Here is an 18,120-nt window from a genome sequence, read left to right on the forward strand (position 1 = left end):
AAGCACAGTACATGTTTCGTACTTGTAATTACCGCTACTTGTACATACCTAAAAAGTTATGCAAATATGTACCCATAACTTGTTTTTCAAAATATTAATAAAAGGGGTGTGTCTCCAAACAGCCATCTCTTTCCTGACAATTCCCTTTGTGCATATTCTCTTACATATGATAAGTCAACATTGAAACACCTGCGGCTTTTAGTCAGGTGCGGCTAATGTATGTACAAAACAGGATTTTCCCCTGATTTTAGCTGTATGAGATGTAGAGACTAAATGGAAGCCCACTGATACCTGATTGTCCCTGAGCAGGTTCTCTGTGGAACGATTAGATCGTGAGGGGATGGGAGGAGGAATGTCGGACCCAGAGTAGCTCTTGTCTATGGCGGTCTCACCACCTAGAAAAGAGAAAGTAACTCTAACATCCGTGGGACTTTGTTTAAACAATTTTCTATCTCCCAGATCTCATTCCTTCTATTCTCAGGTCTGTCATTTGTACATGGATATGAATGCATGGATAGACTATCCTTAAATTAGGTTTTCAGTGAATGTCTCAATGTCTCAATGAATCAGCATGCCTGAACGTTTATGTGTCAGATTAGAAATGTAGTAACAAATGATTGTAAAGGCATAGAAAGTTTAAATCCTCTTTCTGCAAAAGGTAAAACAGAAACAGGACCTAACTGACCTGAGTTGCGGCAGCTTAGACTCGACATGCGAGGCAGAGTGGAGGCATGCTCGTAACCCCTACTGGATTCGGAAAATGAGCTTTCCCAGTCAAAGATCTTGCTTGTTTTTAAGGTGTTGAAACCTGTGAGGCAGAGATAACTACATCAAGTAGAGTTTTGGTACTAGAAATAGAAGTGACTAACTCAGACTCAAATAGTGTTTCAGCATGCTAGGACAGACTCAAAACATAGAAAAATATATTTCTTACATCACGGAAACATGTACCTGAGGCTGGTTTGACAGGCCTAGGAGGTGGCTTCAGTGATGAATCAGCCATGGGCAGGGTGGCAGTGCCATCTGGGTATGCTGGCTTCACCAGAATCTCCTGGCGGACCGGCACAGGTGGCCCCTGAGAGCTTGATGTGGAGGATGACTGGATGTACGGCCCCACCGCTGCCACTCTGGAGCCCATGCTATATTGTGGGGCTGTACAGTCTGAAGCCACCTGGAGTGAGCAGAAATGTTTGACTGCTGCAGCCTTTTCGATCAGTACTTGTATATTAAGCAAACAACAACAAAGCAAAAATAAATGTTTTGTACAAAAAACAAACAAAAAAAACTTGATGAAATTGTAGAAATCTACTTTTGCTGATATTTTTTTCCTATATAAACTCACTGGCTGGTTCTCACTCTGCTGCAAAGCAGCCTTTTTCTTCCAGAGCCGTTCCCGGAGTTCAACCAACCGACGGTCCATCGCAGCTACTTCCAAGTTCCTTTTGTTCAAGCTGTCTCTCTGCTGCTGCAGCCTGCCACTATGATCCTGATTCAGCTTGTTTCTTAGCTGTTTGGAAAGGAGGGGGTGAGAAGTCAAAGTATGATTGAAAACCAACAGAAAAAATATTGTCTAGAATAATTTATTAGACACTAGGTTTAACCTCCTAGCAACTGTAGCTGGAAGTACTAACAGTGTGAGATAGAGGTATGTACAGCCTGATATCAAATCACTCCCTATATCAGTGGTTCCCAAACTTTTTTTGCTAGGCCCCCCTTTGTTTTATAAGAAAAATGTTCATTTAGTTTACATTTAGTAAACAATTAAACAAATACAAGTAACCTGCAATAAATTACAGGTAGTAATAAAATACACTACTAACTCTTTTACGCTACATCCACACCTGGGTTTGGCTGTCGGAGGGGTGCTTTTTTGAACTGCAGGTCCTTGAAGGGTAATACAGTTTGAAGCTGGAGGATCGCTATATTAATATCCGAGAGAAGCTAGCTCCCCTAACTAGTGATGTGCGATACCACTGATTTCCTTTCCGGTCCGATACCAAGTAATATTCAGGGTGGTATCGACGATACTGATCCGATACCGATACTTTGTACAAAAACGTATTTTATTTATTGTATCTCAAATTATAGCGTCATAATGATTACAGGACATCAGATTACTTGTTCTTATCACTTAATAATGCAGAGTTCATCATATAGAAATAAAAAACTGAAGTGCGCTATTTGAACACCTTGCCTGCCTGCAGCACTAAAGGACTCTGTGAGAGACGTCTGTCTCGCCCTAGCAGCACCTGTCCCTCTCCTCCTCTTCAGTTCGCCTCAGCATACGCTCGTCATATTCTGTGAGATGATTTACTCTGAGGTGTTTGACAAGTTTAGTGATGTTGCCACAACCATACATGCCAACCCTCCTGATTTTTCCGGGAGAATCTCGAATTTCAGTGCCCCTCTTGAAAATCTCCTGGAGACGCCATTTTTTCCACCCGGACAACAAAATTGAAAAACCATATCGCAGAATTCATAGCGCGGCCAGCCAATTCCAGTTTCCAACAATGGCGGCAGCTACTTAGTTTTAATATTACTCTTATTTCTCTTTGTGGGTCGCAAAAAAGCTTTTGACATATTTTCAGGTGAGAATGTAGCTGTGTAAACTTCAAATATCTGAGCCGACCGACACATCGTCTTCAAACCCCCGCGGTCTTTCACTACTCGGGTTAAACATGATATATAAGTCACTTTGATAACTTAAAAATTTTATTGTTTGACTTTTTCAGTGTTTTATTTGTTCGTGAGTAAATTGGTTTGGCTGAAATTAAAGTTATTAGATTAGATTAAATTAAATGTAACTTTATTAATCCCTCGGAAGGGTTCCTCCGGGTTTTCACACAGCTGAATAAACGTCAAACAGAAAATGATTAAACAGAAGTGTGAGACGGTCGAGAGTTTACGTCAGCGCCTGGTTATATTTTAGATAGCAAGGAGCAGACGGCAGAGTTTCACTCCACCGAGGGAGCTCGTGCTGTAGTACTTTCTTTAGACCGGGTAGTACAGGTGGAAGCAGCCTCTGAATTTGGACACCCCCGCTGTTTCCGGGCCGGCCAATAATAACGGTGACATTTAACGTATTTTATCTGAAAAATAAACACTGTAAAATATATTTATCACCCTAAATTACTAAAATATCGATATTTTAATGTCAGAATCGATTCTAGAACATAAGTGATTGGTATCGGAGGAACCGATATTTCAGGATCGATCCGCACATCACTACCCCTAACTTTCAGTAGCTGTTGAAAGGATAAAGTTGTGGTATATCAGTGGTTAGAAATACCATTATTACTTTGGGATTAGTTTAACACAAAGTTAGTGCTGATCTGGGAACATTGCTGTGAGTCACAGTGCGCAGCCTAAAGGTCCTTTCACATCGGCGGCAGGATGTGCTGCTAATGCTAACTAAAAGCAAAGGATCCAGAATTTGTTGCGCTGGCTGTTGAGCTCTGTGGGTTGTTGCAGCAGCTCTACCTGTACTAGATGCACCTGCTCCTTGTCGTTTCTATCTCTGACTTTATGTCCTCTACAAGAGTTTTTTTTTTTTTTGCTGGTCCTTCAAATGTTCAGTAAAACATGTATGCTAATTCATAACGAAGAATGCTTTGTAACTATCCCCACTAGTGAAGACTGTCATTTCCACAACACTGCCCCCCCTCCCCACCCCGAGGTCCACAGCGCTGTTGAAAAGGCTCTGGAGGTCCCTGTATTAAGCACGTAAACCTGTGACACAAAAATCACCAAACTCGGACCACCACAGACTGTTTTCCTTCGTGGTGATGAAGGAAAACGCTGGGCTGGCATGTAAAAGGGCATTTATTCCCTTCAAGGACCTGAAGCTCCATAAAGCACCCCTCCAATAGCCAAACCCATCTGTTCTCTGATTGGATAGTTAAATTTGTGATTGACATGACATTGGCCAATCAGATGAAAGGAAGAAAAATAGGGTCAAAATTCGTACTTGTAACTTGAAACTTGAGTGCAGAGTTTCACGTGTATTTTTTGCTCAGTCTACACACAAATCTTTTTTACACACACACAAATTCGTTTTACACATACAAATCCTGATTTACAAATACTAAATATTTATGACCACAATTTGAGCCCATATACACTCAACAAAAATATAAACGCAACACCTTTGTTACTGCTCCCATTCCCCATGGGATGGACGTAGAGACCTAAAATTCATTCCAGATACACAATATAACCATCCCTCCCAAACAGTGGTCACAAATCAGTCCAAATGTGTGGTAGTGGGCACATCTGCTATATTGAGATAATCCATCCCACCTCACAGGTGTGCCACATCAGGATGCTGATCTGACATCATGAGTAGTGCACAGGTGTACCTCAGACTGCCCACAACAAAAGGCCACCCTGGAATGTGCAGTTTTTTGCGCTATTGGGGGTCTGGGGACCCAGAACCGGTCAGTATCTGGTGTGACCACCATTTGCCTCATGCAGTGCAACACATCGTCGCATGGAGTCCATCAGATTGTCAATTGTGGCCTGTGGAATGTTGGTCCACTCCACTTCAATGGCTGTGCGAGGTTGTTGGATATTCGTGGGAACTGGTACACGCTGTCGTATACGCCGGTCAAGCACATCCCGAACATGCTCAATGGGTGACATGTCCGGTGAGTATGCTGGCCATGCAAGAACTGGGACATTCTCAGCTGCCATCTGCCCTGAACAATGTGAACCATGATTCATCCGTGAAGCGCACACCTCTCCAACGTGCCAGACGCCATCGAATGTGAGCATTTGCCCACACAAGTCTGTTACGGCGACGAGCTGGAGTCAGGTCAAGACCCCGATGAGGACGACGGACATGCAGTTGAGCGTCCCTGAGACGGTTTCTGACAGTTTGTGCAGAAATTGTTTGGTTGTGTAAACCAATTGTTCCAGCAGCTGTCTGGGTGGCTGGTCTCAGACGATCTTGGAGGTGAACCTGCTGGATGTGGAGGTCCTGGGCTGGTGTGGTTACACGAGGTCTGCGGTTGTGAGGCCGGTTGGATGTGCTGCCATATTCTCTGACACGCCTGTGGAGACGGCTTATGGTTGAGAAATGAACATTCAATGCACGGGCGACAGATCTGGTTGACATTCCTGCTGTCAGCACGCCAATTGCACGCTCCCTCATTGCTTGTGGCATCTGTGGCATTTTGCTGTGAGACAAAACTGCACATTCCAGGGTGGCCTTTTGTTGTGGGCAGTCTGAGGTACACCTGTGCACTACTCATGATGTCAGATCAGCATCCTGATGTGGCACACCTGTGAGGTGGGATGGATTATCTCAATATAGCAGATGTGCCCACTACCACACATTTGGACTGATTTGTGACCACTGTTTGGGAGGGATGGTTATATTGTGTATCTGGAATGAATTTTAGGTCTCTACGTCCATCCCATGGGGAATGGGAGCAGTAACAAAGGTGTTGCGTTTATATTTTTGTTGAGTGTAGTTGGTCATTATAAGAAGTGTTTGTGAACTAAACATCAAGAATGTGGGATACTGTTTGTCCGTGATTTGGAGAGCCCAGTTCGTGCTCCCGACACAGGGAAAACCAATTCTACAGGGGAGGCCTACCTTGGCCTTGTGCAGGTAAAGCCAAAGGGAAGATATGTTTCACCATATTTTCTAGTCTTTGGCTTGGAAGGCAGTTGGTTTGGAAACATATTTGGCGATGTTTCATACCCTGCTTTGCGTATGTGTGGAAGCCCCGCCAAAAACCTGTCCATTATGCTACCATGCCCCCCCCCTGCAATGGCTCTGCACCCCCCCCCCCCCCCCCCCCCCTCCCCAGGGGGTGGGCCACACACTTTGGGAACCTCTTCTTAAGTCTTAAGTCATGACACACTTCTCTCCCCAACATAAGTTGCCAATATATGTTAAAAGTATTGGTATTGGATTGATACCAAAATATACTGCACAGCACTACAGACAGGATGAGAGTGCAGGAATGTCTTAAAGACATAAAGACCTGGATGGCCACTAACTTTCTGCTTCTTAATTCAGATCGAACTGAGGTTATTGTAGTCGGCCCTGAAAATCTTAGAAATATGGTATCTAACCAGATTCTTACTCTGGATGGCATTACCTTGGCCTCCAGTAACACTGTGAGGAACCTTGGAGTCATTTTTGACCAGGACATGTCCTTCAACGCACATATTAAACAAATATGTAAGACTGCTTTCTTCCATTTGCGCAACATCTCTAAAGTTAGAAATATCCTGTCTCAGAGTGACGCTGAAGAACTAGTTCATGCATTTATTACTTCCAGGCTGCACGACTGTAATTCATTATTATCAGGATGTCCTAAAAACTCCCTGAAAAGCCTTCAGCTAATCCAAAATGCTGCAGCAAGAGTCCTGACAGGGACTAGAAAGAGAGAGCATATTTCTCCTGTTTTGGCTTCCCTTCATTGGCTTCCTGTTAAATCCAGAATTCAAAATCCTGCTCCTCACATACAAAGTCTTAAATAATCAGGCCACATCTTATCTTAATGACCTTGTAGTACCATATCACCCTATTAGAGCACTTCGCTCTCGCTCTGCAGGCCTACTTGTTGTTCCTAGAGTATTTAAAAGTAGAATGGGAGGGAGAGCCTTCAGTTTTCAGGCCCCTCTTCTGTGGAACCAGCTTCCAGTTTGGATTCAGGAGACAGACACTATCTCTACTTTCAAGATTAGGCTTAAAACTTTCCTTTTTGCTAAAGCATATAGTTAGGGCTGGACCAGGTGACCCTGAATCCTCCCTTAGTTATGCTGCAATAGACATAGGCTGCCGGGGATTCCCATGATGCGTTGGCATTGAGTTTTTCCTTTCCAGTCACCTTTCTCACTCACTATGTATTAACAGACCTCTCTGCATTGAATCATATCTGTTATTAATCTCTGTCTCTCTTCCACAGCATGTCTTTATCCTGTCTCCTTCTCTCACCCCAACCGGTGGCAGAAGATGGCCCCGCCCCTCCCTGAGCCTGGTTCTGCCGGAGGTTTCTTCCTGTTAAAAGGGAGTTTTTCCTTCCCACTGTCGCCAAAGTGCTGCTCATAGGGGGTCATATGATTGTTGGGTTTTTCTCTGTATCTATGAAGCGCCTTGAGGCGACTTTTGTTGTGATTTGGCGCTATATAAATAAAATTGAATTGAATTGAAGAGAGGTTAGATTTAAAGGTAAGGACTGCTCAGTGACGTTTGATAAACTGCAAATTTAAAGCTTCCATGTGACGTCATAATTTTAATCACATATGATGTGTTTTGATAAATTATGTATTTTCATTTTGCAAAACAAACAAAGCTATACTAATTTTGTGTTATTCAACTGTTGCATTAAATTACTGCATTAATGTAGTGAACAAGCTTTAAGCTGATGACGCTTGGGTTCATTCAGTGAATTCCAACTTTATACTACCTTGTGTCAGTGTAAGGGATGGATATCAGCCAAGATAGCTTGTGAAACTGCTTACATCGTGTTGAATTCAGTTGTGTAAATCCACAAAAAGCAGGTCAGCTGATAACAGCGACACGGAAAACCTACTGAAGCTTACATGAAAAATGACTGTGATTCTTTTCCCTATGCTGAGCTACTGCACAGATCTCAGGGTTCCCCCACCTGCTGAATCCCACTCTAACTCTTGACTCATTGTACTGTTTAGGTGTGGAGACAAAGTCACCGTCTACAATGTGGGCGACAGAAAATAGCTATTTGTTTAAAAGTCTGTAAAGTCTGTACTTTTGCCACCTCTGAACATAACAACAACCAGTGGCTACTTTCAGCCATGTTTCACATCTGTATTGGCTTGTTGTAAGCCTGTTTGCTGGCTTGTTTGCAAACTTCTATATAATTATCAATTATAATTAGGGTTTAGGGTTAAACAGAACAAATGCAATGATGGAGTACTCAAGAGCTCCAAATGAGAAATGTTTTTTCTATGATGTATTAAGCACTTATCACTATTTCTGACACGCTGAACTTAATTTAAAGAAAAGAGTGCAAGAGGCTTTCATTTATATCATTTTATTTTTTCCATTTATTAGGCTAGGATAAGACCATAGTCCCCCGTTTATCAGGCAGGGAATTTTGCTCCCCTGTCACACCTGATCATAAGTGATAATGAGAAAACATACTGGATGCTTTAATTTGGTTTTCATTTACAGGCCTCCCCAACCTGCATGCACCCATGTGATTACAAATACAGAAAAACCCTGATTAACCGTACTCTCTTCAGCGATCCTGCACACAGTCATTATGCCTCCAAAGAAAGGCAGCACCCACCATCTGAGGCAAACAGAAGGAGCCACAACTGAAAAACTAAGGTATGGAAATGACAACTTTCTACGCAGACAACCTCAAATATTACTGTCGGACTGCCTCTTACTCTTACTGCCTTTTTATGATTACAAATGCTACAGAAACAGAAAATATATTTCCCTCCACAATACAAAGTAATTTGTGTAAAGGCATAACAGTATCATCGATATCTTCACTCTCTCTATTAGGTAGAAATATGATTTTATGTCTGTAGTTGATTAATGTCAAGAGATTTTCACATTCATCAAAGAACGCTGAATGACAAATTTTGCTATAAAAATCCGATATATATTTATATCATACTGTAAAGAAAGCAGAAAATATGGCAAACATTTAATTTAATTGTAGAACAGCAAAGTATAATTTAATATTAGCAAGAGAAATTCTCAGCTGACATCTCACCTGCAGTTCTTTGTAGAGACATTCCAGCTCAGCTGTAGAAGACATGTTGTGGTGGTGCGGAAGAAGAGGAAGAGAAGGCTCCAGACTGTTGCTCCTCAGTCCCTCCAGCTGGTTGCTCAGCTCCTCTACCCTCGCCACAGCCACGAGCAGCTCTGTCTGCTTCTGATGGAAAAGGCTGGTCATCTGCTCGATCTCCTCCACTGCAACACAATCATATCATTGCAGTCCTTAATTGATCCTGGTGTCATCCCGCAGTACCCTGCACTACTTATTTAAAGATAACCATTACACTCATTTTCAGTTTGAATAGGTTTTTTTAAAACCTTGTACTGGGCATACTCTCTTGCTGTGGATGAAAGTACAGACATGATGGACATTGCACGGCTGGCCATCTTCATCCGTGGAGTGGAAATATTGGACATTAAATCGATGCACGGGACAACGACAGGAAAAGACATTTTTGAAAACGCATGTCAAAGTGTGACCGACATGAAACTGCCCTGGGACAAACTCGTTGGACTTACAACAGATGGAGCGCCGGTGTTGTGCGGTGAAAAAAAGTGGACTCGTCGGCAGGATGAGAGTAAAGATGCGCAAGGAGGAGAAATGTACCGGTGAGTTAACAGCATATCACTGCATCACACACCAGGAAAGGCTGTGTGGTAGAGTCCTAAAAATGGAGCATGTAATGATCACCGAGTTAAAGGTTTGAATCACCGTCAATTTCAGTCTTTTATGTAGGAAATAGATTCAGAGCTTGCTGACATTCCTTATCATACAGAGGTCCGTTGGCTGAGTTGGGGAAAAGTTCTCAATAGAGTTTTTGAGCTCGGCAAGGAAATCTGTCAGTTCATGGACACGGCATGTATGATGCAGTGAAGGCATTTGAAGTGAAGCAGTCACAAATGCACCAGTGCAACTTGCCTCATGTCAGGTTTATATTGTTGATTGTCATTTATGCTTAGCAATATTTAACCATATATGCTTAGAGGTGTATAATCGATTGTGTAGTGATACGATGTGTGATCCTTAGGAGTCTGCAAAGACTTCCAGAGTGTTCTGGCATTCACACCACATCCTGGGAGCATGGGAGAGGGCGTACCTTCTCTTGTTGTTTTATGGTAGGATAAACGTAGCCATGTCAGTTTTAGTCTAAGTGCCTTTTGTTTAGATGAACTGCTGGACTTACAGACCAGCAGGTTTAGGGAAGTCATTTATGGGGTCACACACTGACCCCACACACACACACACATACTTACACAACGCACAGGCAAGGTACTCTTTGTGTGTATGTATACGTCATGTGTTAATGAACCTATGTGTATTCATGTGAGCTCAATAAAGGAACAATGTTATGGGGGAGCGGACGAGAGCGACTGGGGTCAAGCGAAGGAACGGCGCTTGTCGTGGTTCTCTCCCTCATGCATGAGTAACACGAAGAACTTTGCCTACTTGTGTCTTGCTTTTGCTGTGTAATCAAATTGTCTTGAACGTTCCAGCAAATAGGTTCAAACTACAAACCTATCACCTCACTTTCCCTGTTGCCAAGTAATGTTGAACCAAGTCGGCGCACTTTGCTGATAAACTGAGCGCACTGCGCACTGAGTATGCCCGGCGCTTTGGTGACTTTGAAGCACAAAAAGAGAATTTCGAGCTGCTTTGCAACCCATTTATGTGGAAACTGCACCTGTGCAGATTCAGATGGAGCTGCAGTGTAATGATACACTCAAGGCAAAGTACCACACTGAATGGCCCGCACAGTTTATTAGTTCCATTCCTGAAGCAACGCCTCAGCTACATGCGGCTCCAACCTTGTGTTTGCTTTCATTTATTTTTTCTGGGGTTTTGGCAGCATGTTCATATTTCTAACTTGCATAATTTTGACAGGATATATTTTTATGAAGAGCAAAATATTTAAAGTTTATTTTTTTCTGGAATAATATTCCTGTCTGTTTTTATTCATATTTATGTTTAAAAAACATTGTTTTAGTGTTCAATAAATGTTTATCTTGTTTGGCCCGCGACCTAAAGTGTGCCTTAAGTTTTGGCCCCCTGTGCAATTGAGTTTGACATCCCTGCTGTAAACCATAAAAGGTAGTATTCATTTTTTTAATCTGATGATGGTGTTTATATAGCAGTGTCGACGTGCTGTTTAGCATTCTTTTCTGTCATTTGAACACTGCGAGCAGTAGCTTCTTTGCTGTGGCATGCTGGGGTGCATGCATCAAAGAGAAGGACGCAAACAGACTGAACAAATTCAGGAAGGCCGAGTCTGTTTTTGGCATGAAGTTCGCCACGGAGGTGGTGATCTTTGACAAAATGCTTGCAAGACTGCAGGCAATCATGGACATGGACCCCCTCCATAACACACTGGACAATCTGAAGAGTAGTTTCAGCAACAGGTTCCTTCAACCTCGCCTGTCTGAGTTGTGGTACAGGTCTTTCCTTCCCGCTGCTATCAAACTCTTCAGTCAGGTCCACACATGTGGAACGGAACAAATCACATCTCAGTGCACCCTCTCATTTTTGTACACCATATTTGCACATACTTGTCCTTTTATATTTATATTTATACCTATCTCTATATTTATCTTAACATTTATCTATCAATATCTCTGTTTCTGCACTCATTTTCTTTGAAACTGAATTTTCCTCTGAGATTAATAGTTTCTCTGATTCAGATTTACCACGTATATTCGGTTAAAATTTATGTAGTCAATTCCTATCAGAAAGCATTTTTCTACACATGGTTCTGGATGATGATTAGTAAAAGCACATATCCCTAATATGGTCATCTCAATCACACCATCATGAACAGTCACATTCTGTTTTACTTAAATTTGTCTTACACTTTACTTTGTTCTGTTTCCTGCTATTTTTGTGCCAGGCCAGTGTTCAGTTAGTCAGTCTCCTCAGTATATATACCGTCACAACAATCTTAAGCCAGACTGTACTCTTTGCAGTAAAGCTTTCCAGTAATTCCTAGTATTCCTTGTGTTGCCTACTACTATCCTAACTGATCTGATTTAGAGTATTTCATTGACTTTTCCTGTTGCTTGCGTTACTTGGATTGTTTGCAACTGATTTCTCATGTATGACCACGGCCTGTACTGGTATACCTGTCACAGCAGATGGCCCCGCCCCTCTCTGAGCCTGGTTCTACTGGAAGTTTCTTCCTGTTAAAAGGGAGTTTTTCCTCCCCACTGTTGCCAAAGTGCTGCTCATAAGCGGTCATTTGATTGTTGAGTTTTTCTCTGTATGTATTTTTGTAGGGTCTACCTTACAATATAAAGTGCCTTGAGGCGACTGTTGTTGTGATTTGGCGCTGTATAAAAGAAAATTGAATTGAATAACAACTTGGACGGTTGAATTTTATTTAGAGCCTCTTCTCCTTATACGTAACACCAGCTGCCTGTAAACCTTTTGTTTAAGAAGGGTAGCCAGTCAAAAGAAAGTTGACTTACACCACGAGTTTGGGATTGAAAATGAACAGTGGGACGCCAGTACCTCTTCTTTAGCTTTTCTGATAGTCAGTGAACAGAAATATAGAGTTGGATATGAGAATATTAGCTCCCATTTAAAAAAATCCCAAGTTTATTTTAAAAAATACAAAAATTAGACTATTTATGAAACGAAAAATTTCTTAAATAGTTTTCTAATGTTTTTCCCATGTTGATGTTTGCCCCAAACTAATGTGCCAAACTTGTCGGTGCATTAGTGCTTCATATTGATTTTATACAATTAGGCCCAGGAATATGTGACACATAAAACAGTTCAAAACTAATGTTTTGGATAAGAATAAAGAAGCTCTGCAAAATGTTACAAAGCCTATGTAGTCGCATGGCTCACTGACCTAGATTGCTATTACTTAGGCGTTTCTGTTCCACCTGACCCTTTAGGGCCCGGACTCGTCGCAGTTTGGCCTCCTGGTTATGCGCATTCTCCCTGAGCTGCCACAGCCGCTCCTGTTCTGACGCCTCCTGTTGCTGCTGCTGGTGATCCTGCAGTTTCAGGAACCGTAGCTGCTGCTCCTGCAAAACACAATGCTTTTCAGGTCTTTATCATATCATATCATGCTAAACAGCTACACCGATTTCTTCCTGATATACTTTAACTGGAAGACATGAAACATTGACTTTTTTATTTTTATTTGAATTTTATTGAATTTTATTTTTTATTTTATTTGTATTCTTTCACTTATTGTTGCATGTGTGTTGTTGCTGCCTGTGTTTGAGTAATTTCTGTAACTGTGAGACATCTGCTGCTGCCTATCTTGGCCAGGTCTCCCTTGAAAAAGAGGTTTTTAATCTCAATGGGATCTTCCTGGTTAAATAAAGGTTAATAAATAAATAATAAATTTACAGTACATCTTGTAAAATATATCTAGCCATTCATATGAGGTATAGAAGGCTTGTGTAGTCACAGTCGAATCATGTACATCACTTTAGTATGAACATTAGTCTCTGTTTGCACAGAGCTTTGTTTGGTATACTAGTCCAGGGGGCAAACGGAGTACAAGAAGTAGTTAATAAGCATCCATAGGCAACTGCAAGAGGTTATTGTGAACTGCATTTAAAATAGTATCAGCATCAATATAAGTGGTAACACCAGTAGTAGTAACAGTAGTAATAGTTGTGTATGGTGTGTTTTACCTTGGAGGCCAGCAGCTGCTGCTGAGCACTGATCTGCTGCTGCTGTCGGGTTGCCAGGTCGTGCAGCTCATTCAGCGTCATGTCCAGACAAGGAGCTGAAACCTGTAACGCAGATACAGTCAGAGTTCACTTTCACACAGACAGAAATACTAAAAGACACATTACACTGTCCAGCTGTCACAACCTTCATGCATTTTAAGGTGCAATGCACAACTTTCTGTTCAGCCATTTACGGCAGCGGTCCCCCGAGCCATGGACCGGTACCCGTCCATGAGTCGTTTGGTACCCGGCTGCGAGAGTTCAGGCTTGGATGTGAAATTCATGGTTTTCAGGGTTTTTGTCGGTTTTTAGCATTATTCTTTTTATCGTTTTTATCGTTAACTTGGTTTCTCTGGGTCTTTTCCCGTGCGTTATGAATAAATCTTCTTTTTTTTAGTATGGGTACTGGTTTTATTTTGTTGCATTTATCTGCGACACCTTAAAGGCCGGTCCATGAAAATGTTGTTGGACATAAACCGGTCCGTGGCACAAAAAAGTTTGGGGACTGCTGATCACAGAAACTCAAAATGCAATATCTATGAATGTGTTTGAAGGGATTCATGTTAGTCGGTAATAAAAATGTAAGCCAAGGCAAAACACACTGATTTATTTTTATCAAAATCACAGTAAAAGTCTCTCACCCCATTCTCCAGACATCTCTCCAACGAGGCTTTCACCTGGTTTCTCCTCATCATCTGATCTGCAGCCCTGGATCCAACTGGACACAAAACACAGTAAATACTAATGAAGAATTTAATCATTTTAGCCATGCTCTACTGCCTATCCAGTGTTGGTGCAGAAGATGGTCAGGATAAGCCAAGATTGACAACAATGTATATAAACACATAGTGAGTGAAAAAGGTGAATGACGATAAAATACTAGTGCATAATAATAAGCCCCCAGCAGCCTTAGTTACTCAGCAGTCAATTGCTGAGTAACTAAGGGAGGATTCAGGGTCACTTGGTCCAGCCCTAACTATATGCTTAGCAAAAAGGAAAGTTTGAAGCCTAATCTTGAAAGTAGAGATAGTGTCTGTCTCCCGAATCCAAACTGGAAGCTGCTTTCACAGAAGAGGGGCCTGAAAGCTGAAGGCTCTGCCTGCCATTCTACTTTTAAATACTCTAGGTACAACAAGTAGGCCTGCAGTGCGAGAGCATAGTGCTCTAATCAGGTGATATGGTACTACAAGGTCATTAAGATGAGATGGGGCCTGATTATTCAAGGCCTTGTATGTGTCAAGATTCTGGGTCATTTGACCCAGCGTTCTTAGTTTTCCTGTGTTCCTGTGTCATGTTAAGTTCATTTGTTATTCTATGGGTCCTAAGTTGTTCAGGTTAATTTACTGGATTTCCTCTCGTGTCGTTATCCCCCTTTGTCTCCCTCTGTGTGGCCGTGTATATAGTGATGTGAGCTATTGTGTTTTGCTCATACTCCTTGTGCTCTGTGTTTTCCTCTTTCCATCATGTTCTCTCTCTCTCTGCTTCTCTCGGCTGTCTCTGTGTACTCTCTGTGTTATGTTTAAGGTCCGCGTCTTGGTGTCAGAATTTCGTGTCCTCCCCCACTCTGTTATGTGTAATTGTCCTCAGCTGTGTTCCCCGTGTGCTTCCACTTCCCTCGTTACCTTCTGTGTACTTATGTCAATGTCCCCCTCTGTTCTGTGTGGCGTCGTCCCCTCACTGTGTGTTTCCTCCGCGCTCCTATGTCCTTGTGTTTCCAGTGTAGCTCCCTCGTGTCTCTGGTTTTTGATTTGAGTTTCTTGTTTATAGCTCCTTGTGTTTAGTTTAGTACCTATGTGTTTTTCCAGCAATAAAGCTGCCGTTTTGAGTTCATCCCTCCCCGCGTATGACTCCTGTGTTTGGGTTCTATTTCCTGCCAGCCACACAGTGAACCATGACAGTATGTGAGGAGCAGGATTTTGAATTCCATTCTGGATTTAACAGGGAGCCAATGAAGGGAAGCCAAAACAGGAGAAATCTGTTTCTAGTCCCTGTCAGGACTCTTGCTGAAGCAATTTGGATTAGCTGAAGGCTTTTCAGGGAGTTTTAGGACATCCTGACAATAACAAATTACACTAGTCCAGCCTGGAAGTAATAAATGCATGAACCTTTCAGCATCCCTCTGAGACTCTTTAAGGGCCAAGTACAATAAGCTCAGTTTCATCTGAATTTGGAAGCAGAAAACTAGTTGTCATCCAGGTTTTTATGTCTTTAATGCTGTCTTTAATACTTTGTATACTGCATGTAAAGAAGCATGTATAATCTAAACAGAATTGGTTCTAGCACTGAAGCCTGTGGAACTCCATAATTATCCTTAGTGTGTGAAGAGGACTCTCCATTTACGAGAAAAAATTGGAGTCTATTAAACACATAAAGACCTGGATGACCTCTAATTTTCTGCTTCTGAATTCAGATAAAACTGAGGTTATTGCACTTTGGCCTAAAAATCGTAGAAATTTGGTCTCTAACGAGGACTCCCTCGAAGAGATTCTGGCAAACCATCAGACGACTCAGGAGGGGAAAGCAGTGCTCCACCTGCAATGTGTATAGTGCGGGTGGAGCGCTGCTGACTTCTGACTGAAAACATAGTCGGGCATTGTAAGGAATACTTTGAGGACCTCCTTAATCCCACTGGCACGTCTTCTGTGGAGGAAGCAGAGTCTGAGGGGGACGACTAGCCTATCTCCGGGGGCGAGGTCACTGGGGCAGTTAAACAACTCCTTGGTGGCAGAGCCCCTGGGGTGGATGAGGTCCGCCCTGAGTTCCTGGAGGCTCTGGATGTTGTAGGGCTGTCTTTGTTGACATGCCTCTACAATGTTGTGTGTAGATCAGGGGTGGTTCCTCTGGATTGGCAGACCAGGGTGGTGATTCCCATCTTTAAGAACGGGGACCAAAGGGTGTGTCCAACTATAGGGGGCTCACACTCCTCAGCCTCTCTGGGAAAGTCTATGCCAGGGTGCTGGAAAGGAGAGTCCACCCGCTAGTCGAACCTCTGATACAGCATTAACAATGCGGTTTTCATCCTGGTCATGGAACACAGGATCAGCTCTTTACCCTCTCAAGGATACTTGAGGGTGCATGGGAACTTGCCCAACTAATCTACGTGTGTTTTGTGGACTGGGAGAAGACCGTGTCCTTCAGAGTGTCTTGTGAGAGGTGCTTCGGGAGTATGGGGTGTCTGGTCCATTGCTTCAGGCCATTCGATCCTTATACAACCGTTGCAAGAGCTTGGTCCGGATAGCCGGCAATAAGTCGGACTCATTCTTGGCCAGGGCTGCCCTTTGTCACCGATTCTGTTCATAATTTTTATTTGACAGAATTATGAGGTGGTGAACAGCTTTTAGTTGGGTGGTCTCAGAATCTCATCTCTGCTTTTCACAGATGATGTGGTTCTGTTGGCTTCATCGGATGATGGCCTCCAGGTCACACTGGAACAGTTCGCAGTTGAGTGTGAAGTGGTGAGAATGAGGATCAGCACCTCCAAATCTGAAGCCATGGTCCTCAGCCAGAAAAGGGTGGAGTGCCCACTCTGGGTCAGTGACGAGTTCCTGCCCCAAGTGCAGGCATTTAGGTATCTCGGGGTCTTGTTCACGGGTGACGGGAAAAGGAAGCGAGAGATCAACAGATGGATTAGTGATGCGGACACTAAACTGATCTGTCGTGGTGAAGAGAGAGCTGAGTTTAAAAGCGAAGCTCTTGATTTACCGGTCGATCTACATCCCTTATGTACCACAAGATGTGGATAGTGACCGAAAGAACGAGATCACAGATACTCGTTCTGTGAGCCAGTCACCCTTCAGAGAAAGGGTGGCTGGCCTCTCCCTTAGAGATAGGGTGAGAAGTTCTGCCATCTGGGAGGGGCTCAGAGTAGAGCCGCTGCTCCTCCACATCAAAAGGAGCCAGCTGAGGTGGTTTAGGCGTCTGATAAGGATGCCTCCTGGGTGAGGTGTTCTGGGCATGTCCCACCGGGAGGAGGCCCCGGGGCAGACCCAAGACATGCTGGAGAGATTATATCTCTCGGTTGGACTGGGAACGCCTTGGTGTTCCCCCAGACAAGCTGGAGGAGGTGGCTGGGGAGAGGGAGGTCTGGGCTTTTCTGCTTAGATTGCTGCCCTCGCGACCCGGCCCTGGATAAGCGAAAGAAGATGGATGGACGAACGAGTGAAAGCAAAGTAACCTACAAGATACACTGTGCTCATTCGGACCTTCAATAGTGCCAATATTTTCTGTATATACACTGTCAAGAGAATTAGAGGAACACTCACCTTTTTACTTTTCAAACACAAGCATCTGTACTTGTGAAAAATGTGAACAATGTGTGTTCTTTTGCCACCTCTGTATATCAACTAATAGATGGATAGAGGTATATCTGTATATTTACAAAGGGGATACACCAGTACTGCCACTCCACTGAGTTAACCACAGGATCCATACCTGCCATCAAAAGTGAGAGGATGGATACTGTCTATCAAATTCTTCATAATTAACATTCAATTGATTACTTATAATTATAAATTAGCTTAGACCTAAATGTTGTACCTAAATCATAACCTGTACTGTAGTTACGGCTGTTTGGACATTTTAATTTTTTCTTTTTAAATGTTATGAGTGCCAAATAGTACTGAGACTGTTCTGGTGGTGTGTGGTCCTTTATTAAATAACATAGTATGTCAGTTTTTTAATTACCTTTAGCCATTAAATTTCTT

At 42.8% G+C, this 18,120-nt stretch overlaps 1 protein-coding gene across 1 annotated transcript in view; it reads right to left on the reverse strand.

Moving 5' to 3' along the window:
* LOC309708431 (apoptosis-stimulating of p53 protein 2-like) overlaps nucleotides 1-18,120 on the reverse strand; it is a 38,036-nt gene that overhangs the window by 6,876 nt on the left and 13,040 nt on the right. The window contains exons 4-11 of the mRNA XM_082536482.1: nucleotides 14,059-14,135; nucleotides 13,379-13,480; nucleotides 12,580-12,757; nucleotides 8,727-8,926; nucleotides 1,343-1,507; nucleotides 952-1,171; nucleotides 686-808; nucleotides 292-395 (exon numbers count right to left, since the gene is read on the reverse strand). Of these exons, the coding sequence (XP_082392608.1) occupies nucleotides 292-395; nucleotides 686-808; nucleotides 952-1,171; nucleotides 1,343-1,507; nucleotides 8,727-8,926; nucleotides 12,580-12,757; nucleotides 13,379-13,480; nucleotides 14,059-14,135 (1,169 nt within the window). The remainder of the gene's footprint in view (nucleotides 1-291; nucleotides 396-685; nucleotides 809-951; nucleotides 1,172-1,342; nucleotides 1,508-8,726; nucleotides 8,927-12,579; nucleotides 12,758-13,378; nucleotides 13,481-14,058; nucleotides 14,136-18,120) is intronic.

Source organism: Aulonocara stuartgranti (genome assembly GCF_965226115.1).
Source record: "Aulonocara stuartgranti genome assembly, chromosome: 6".
NCBI classification, from domain to species: domain Eukaryota; kingdom Metazoa; phylum Chordata; class Actinopteri; order Cichliformes; family Cichlidae; genus Aulonocara; species Aulonocara stuartgranti.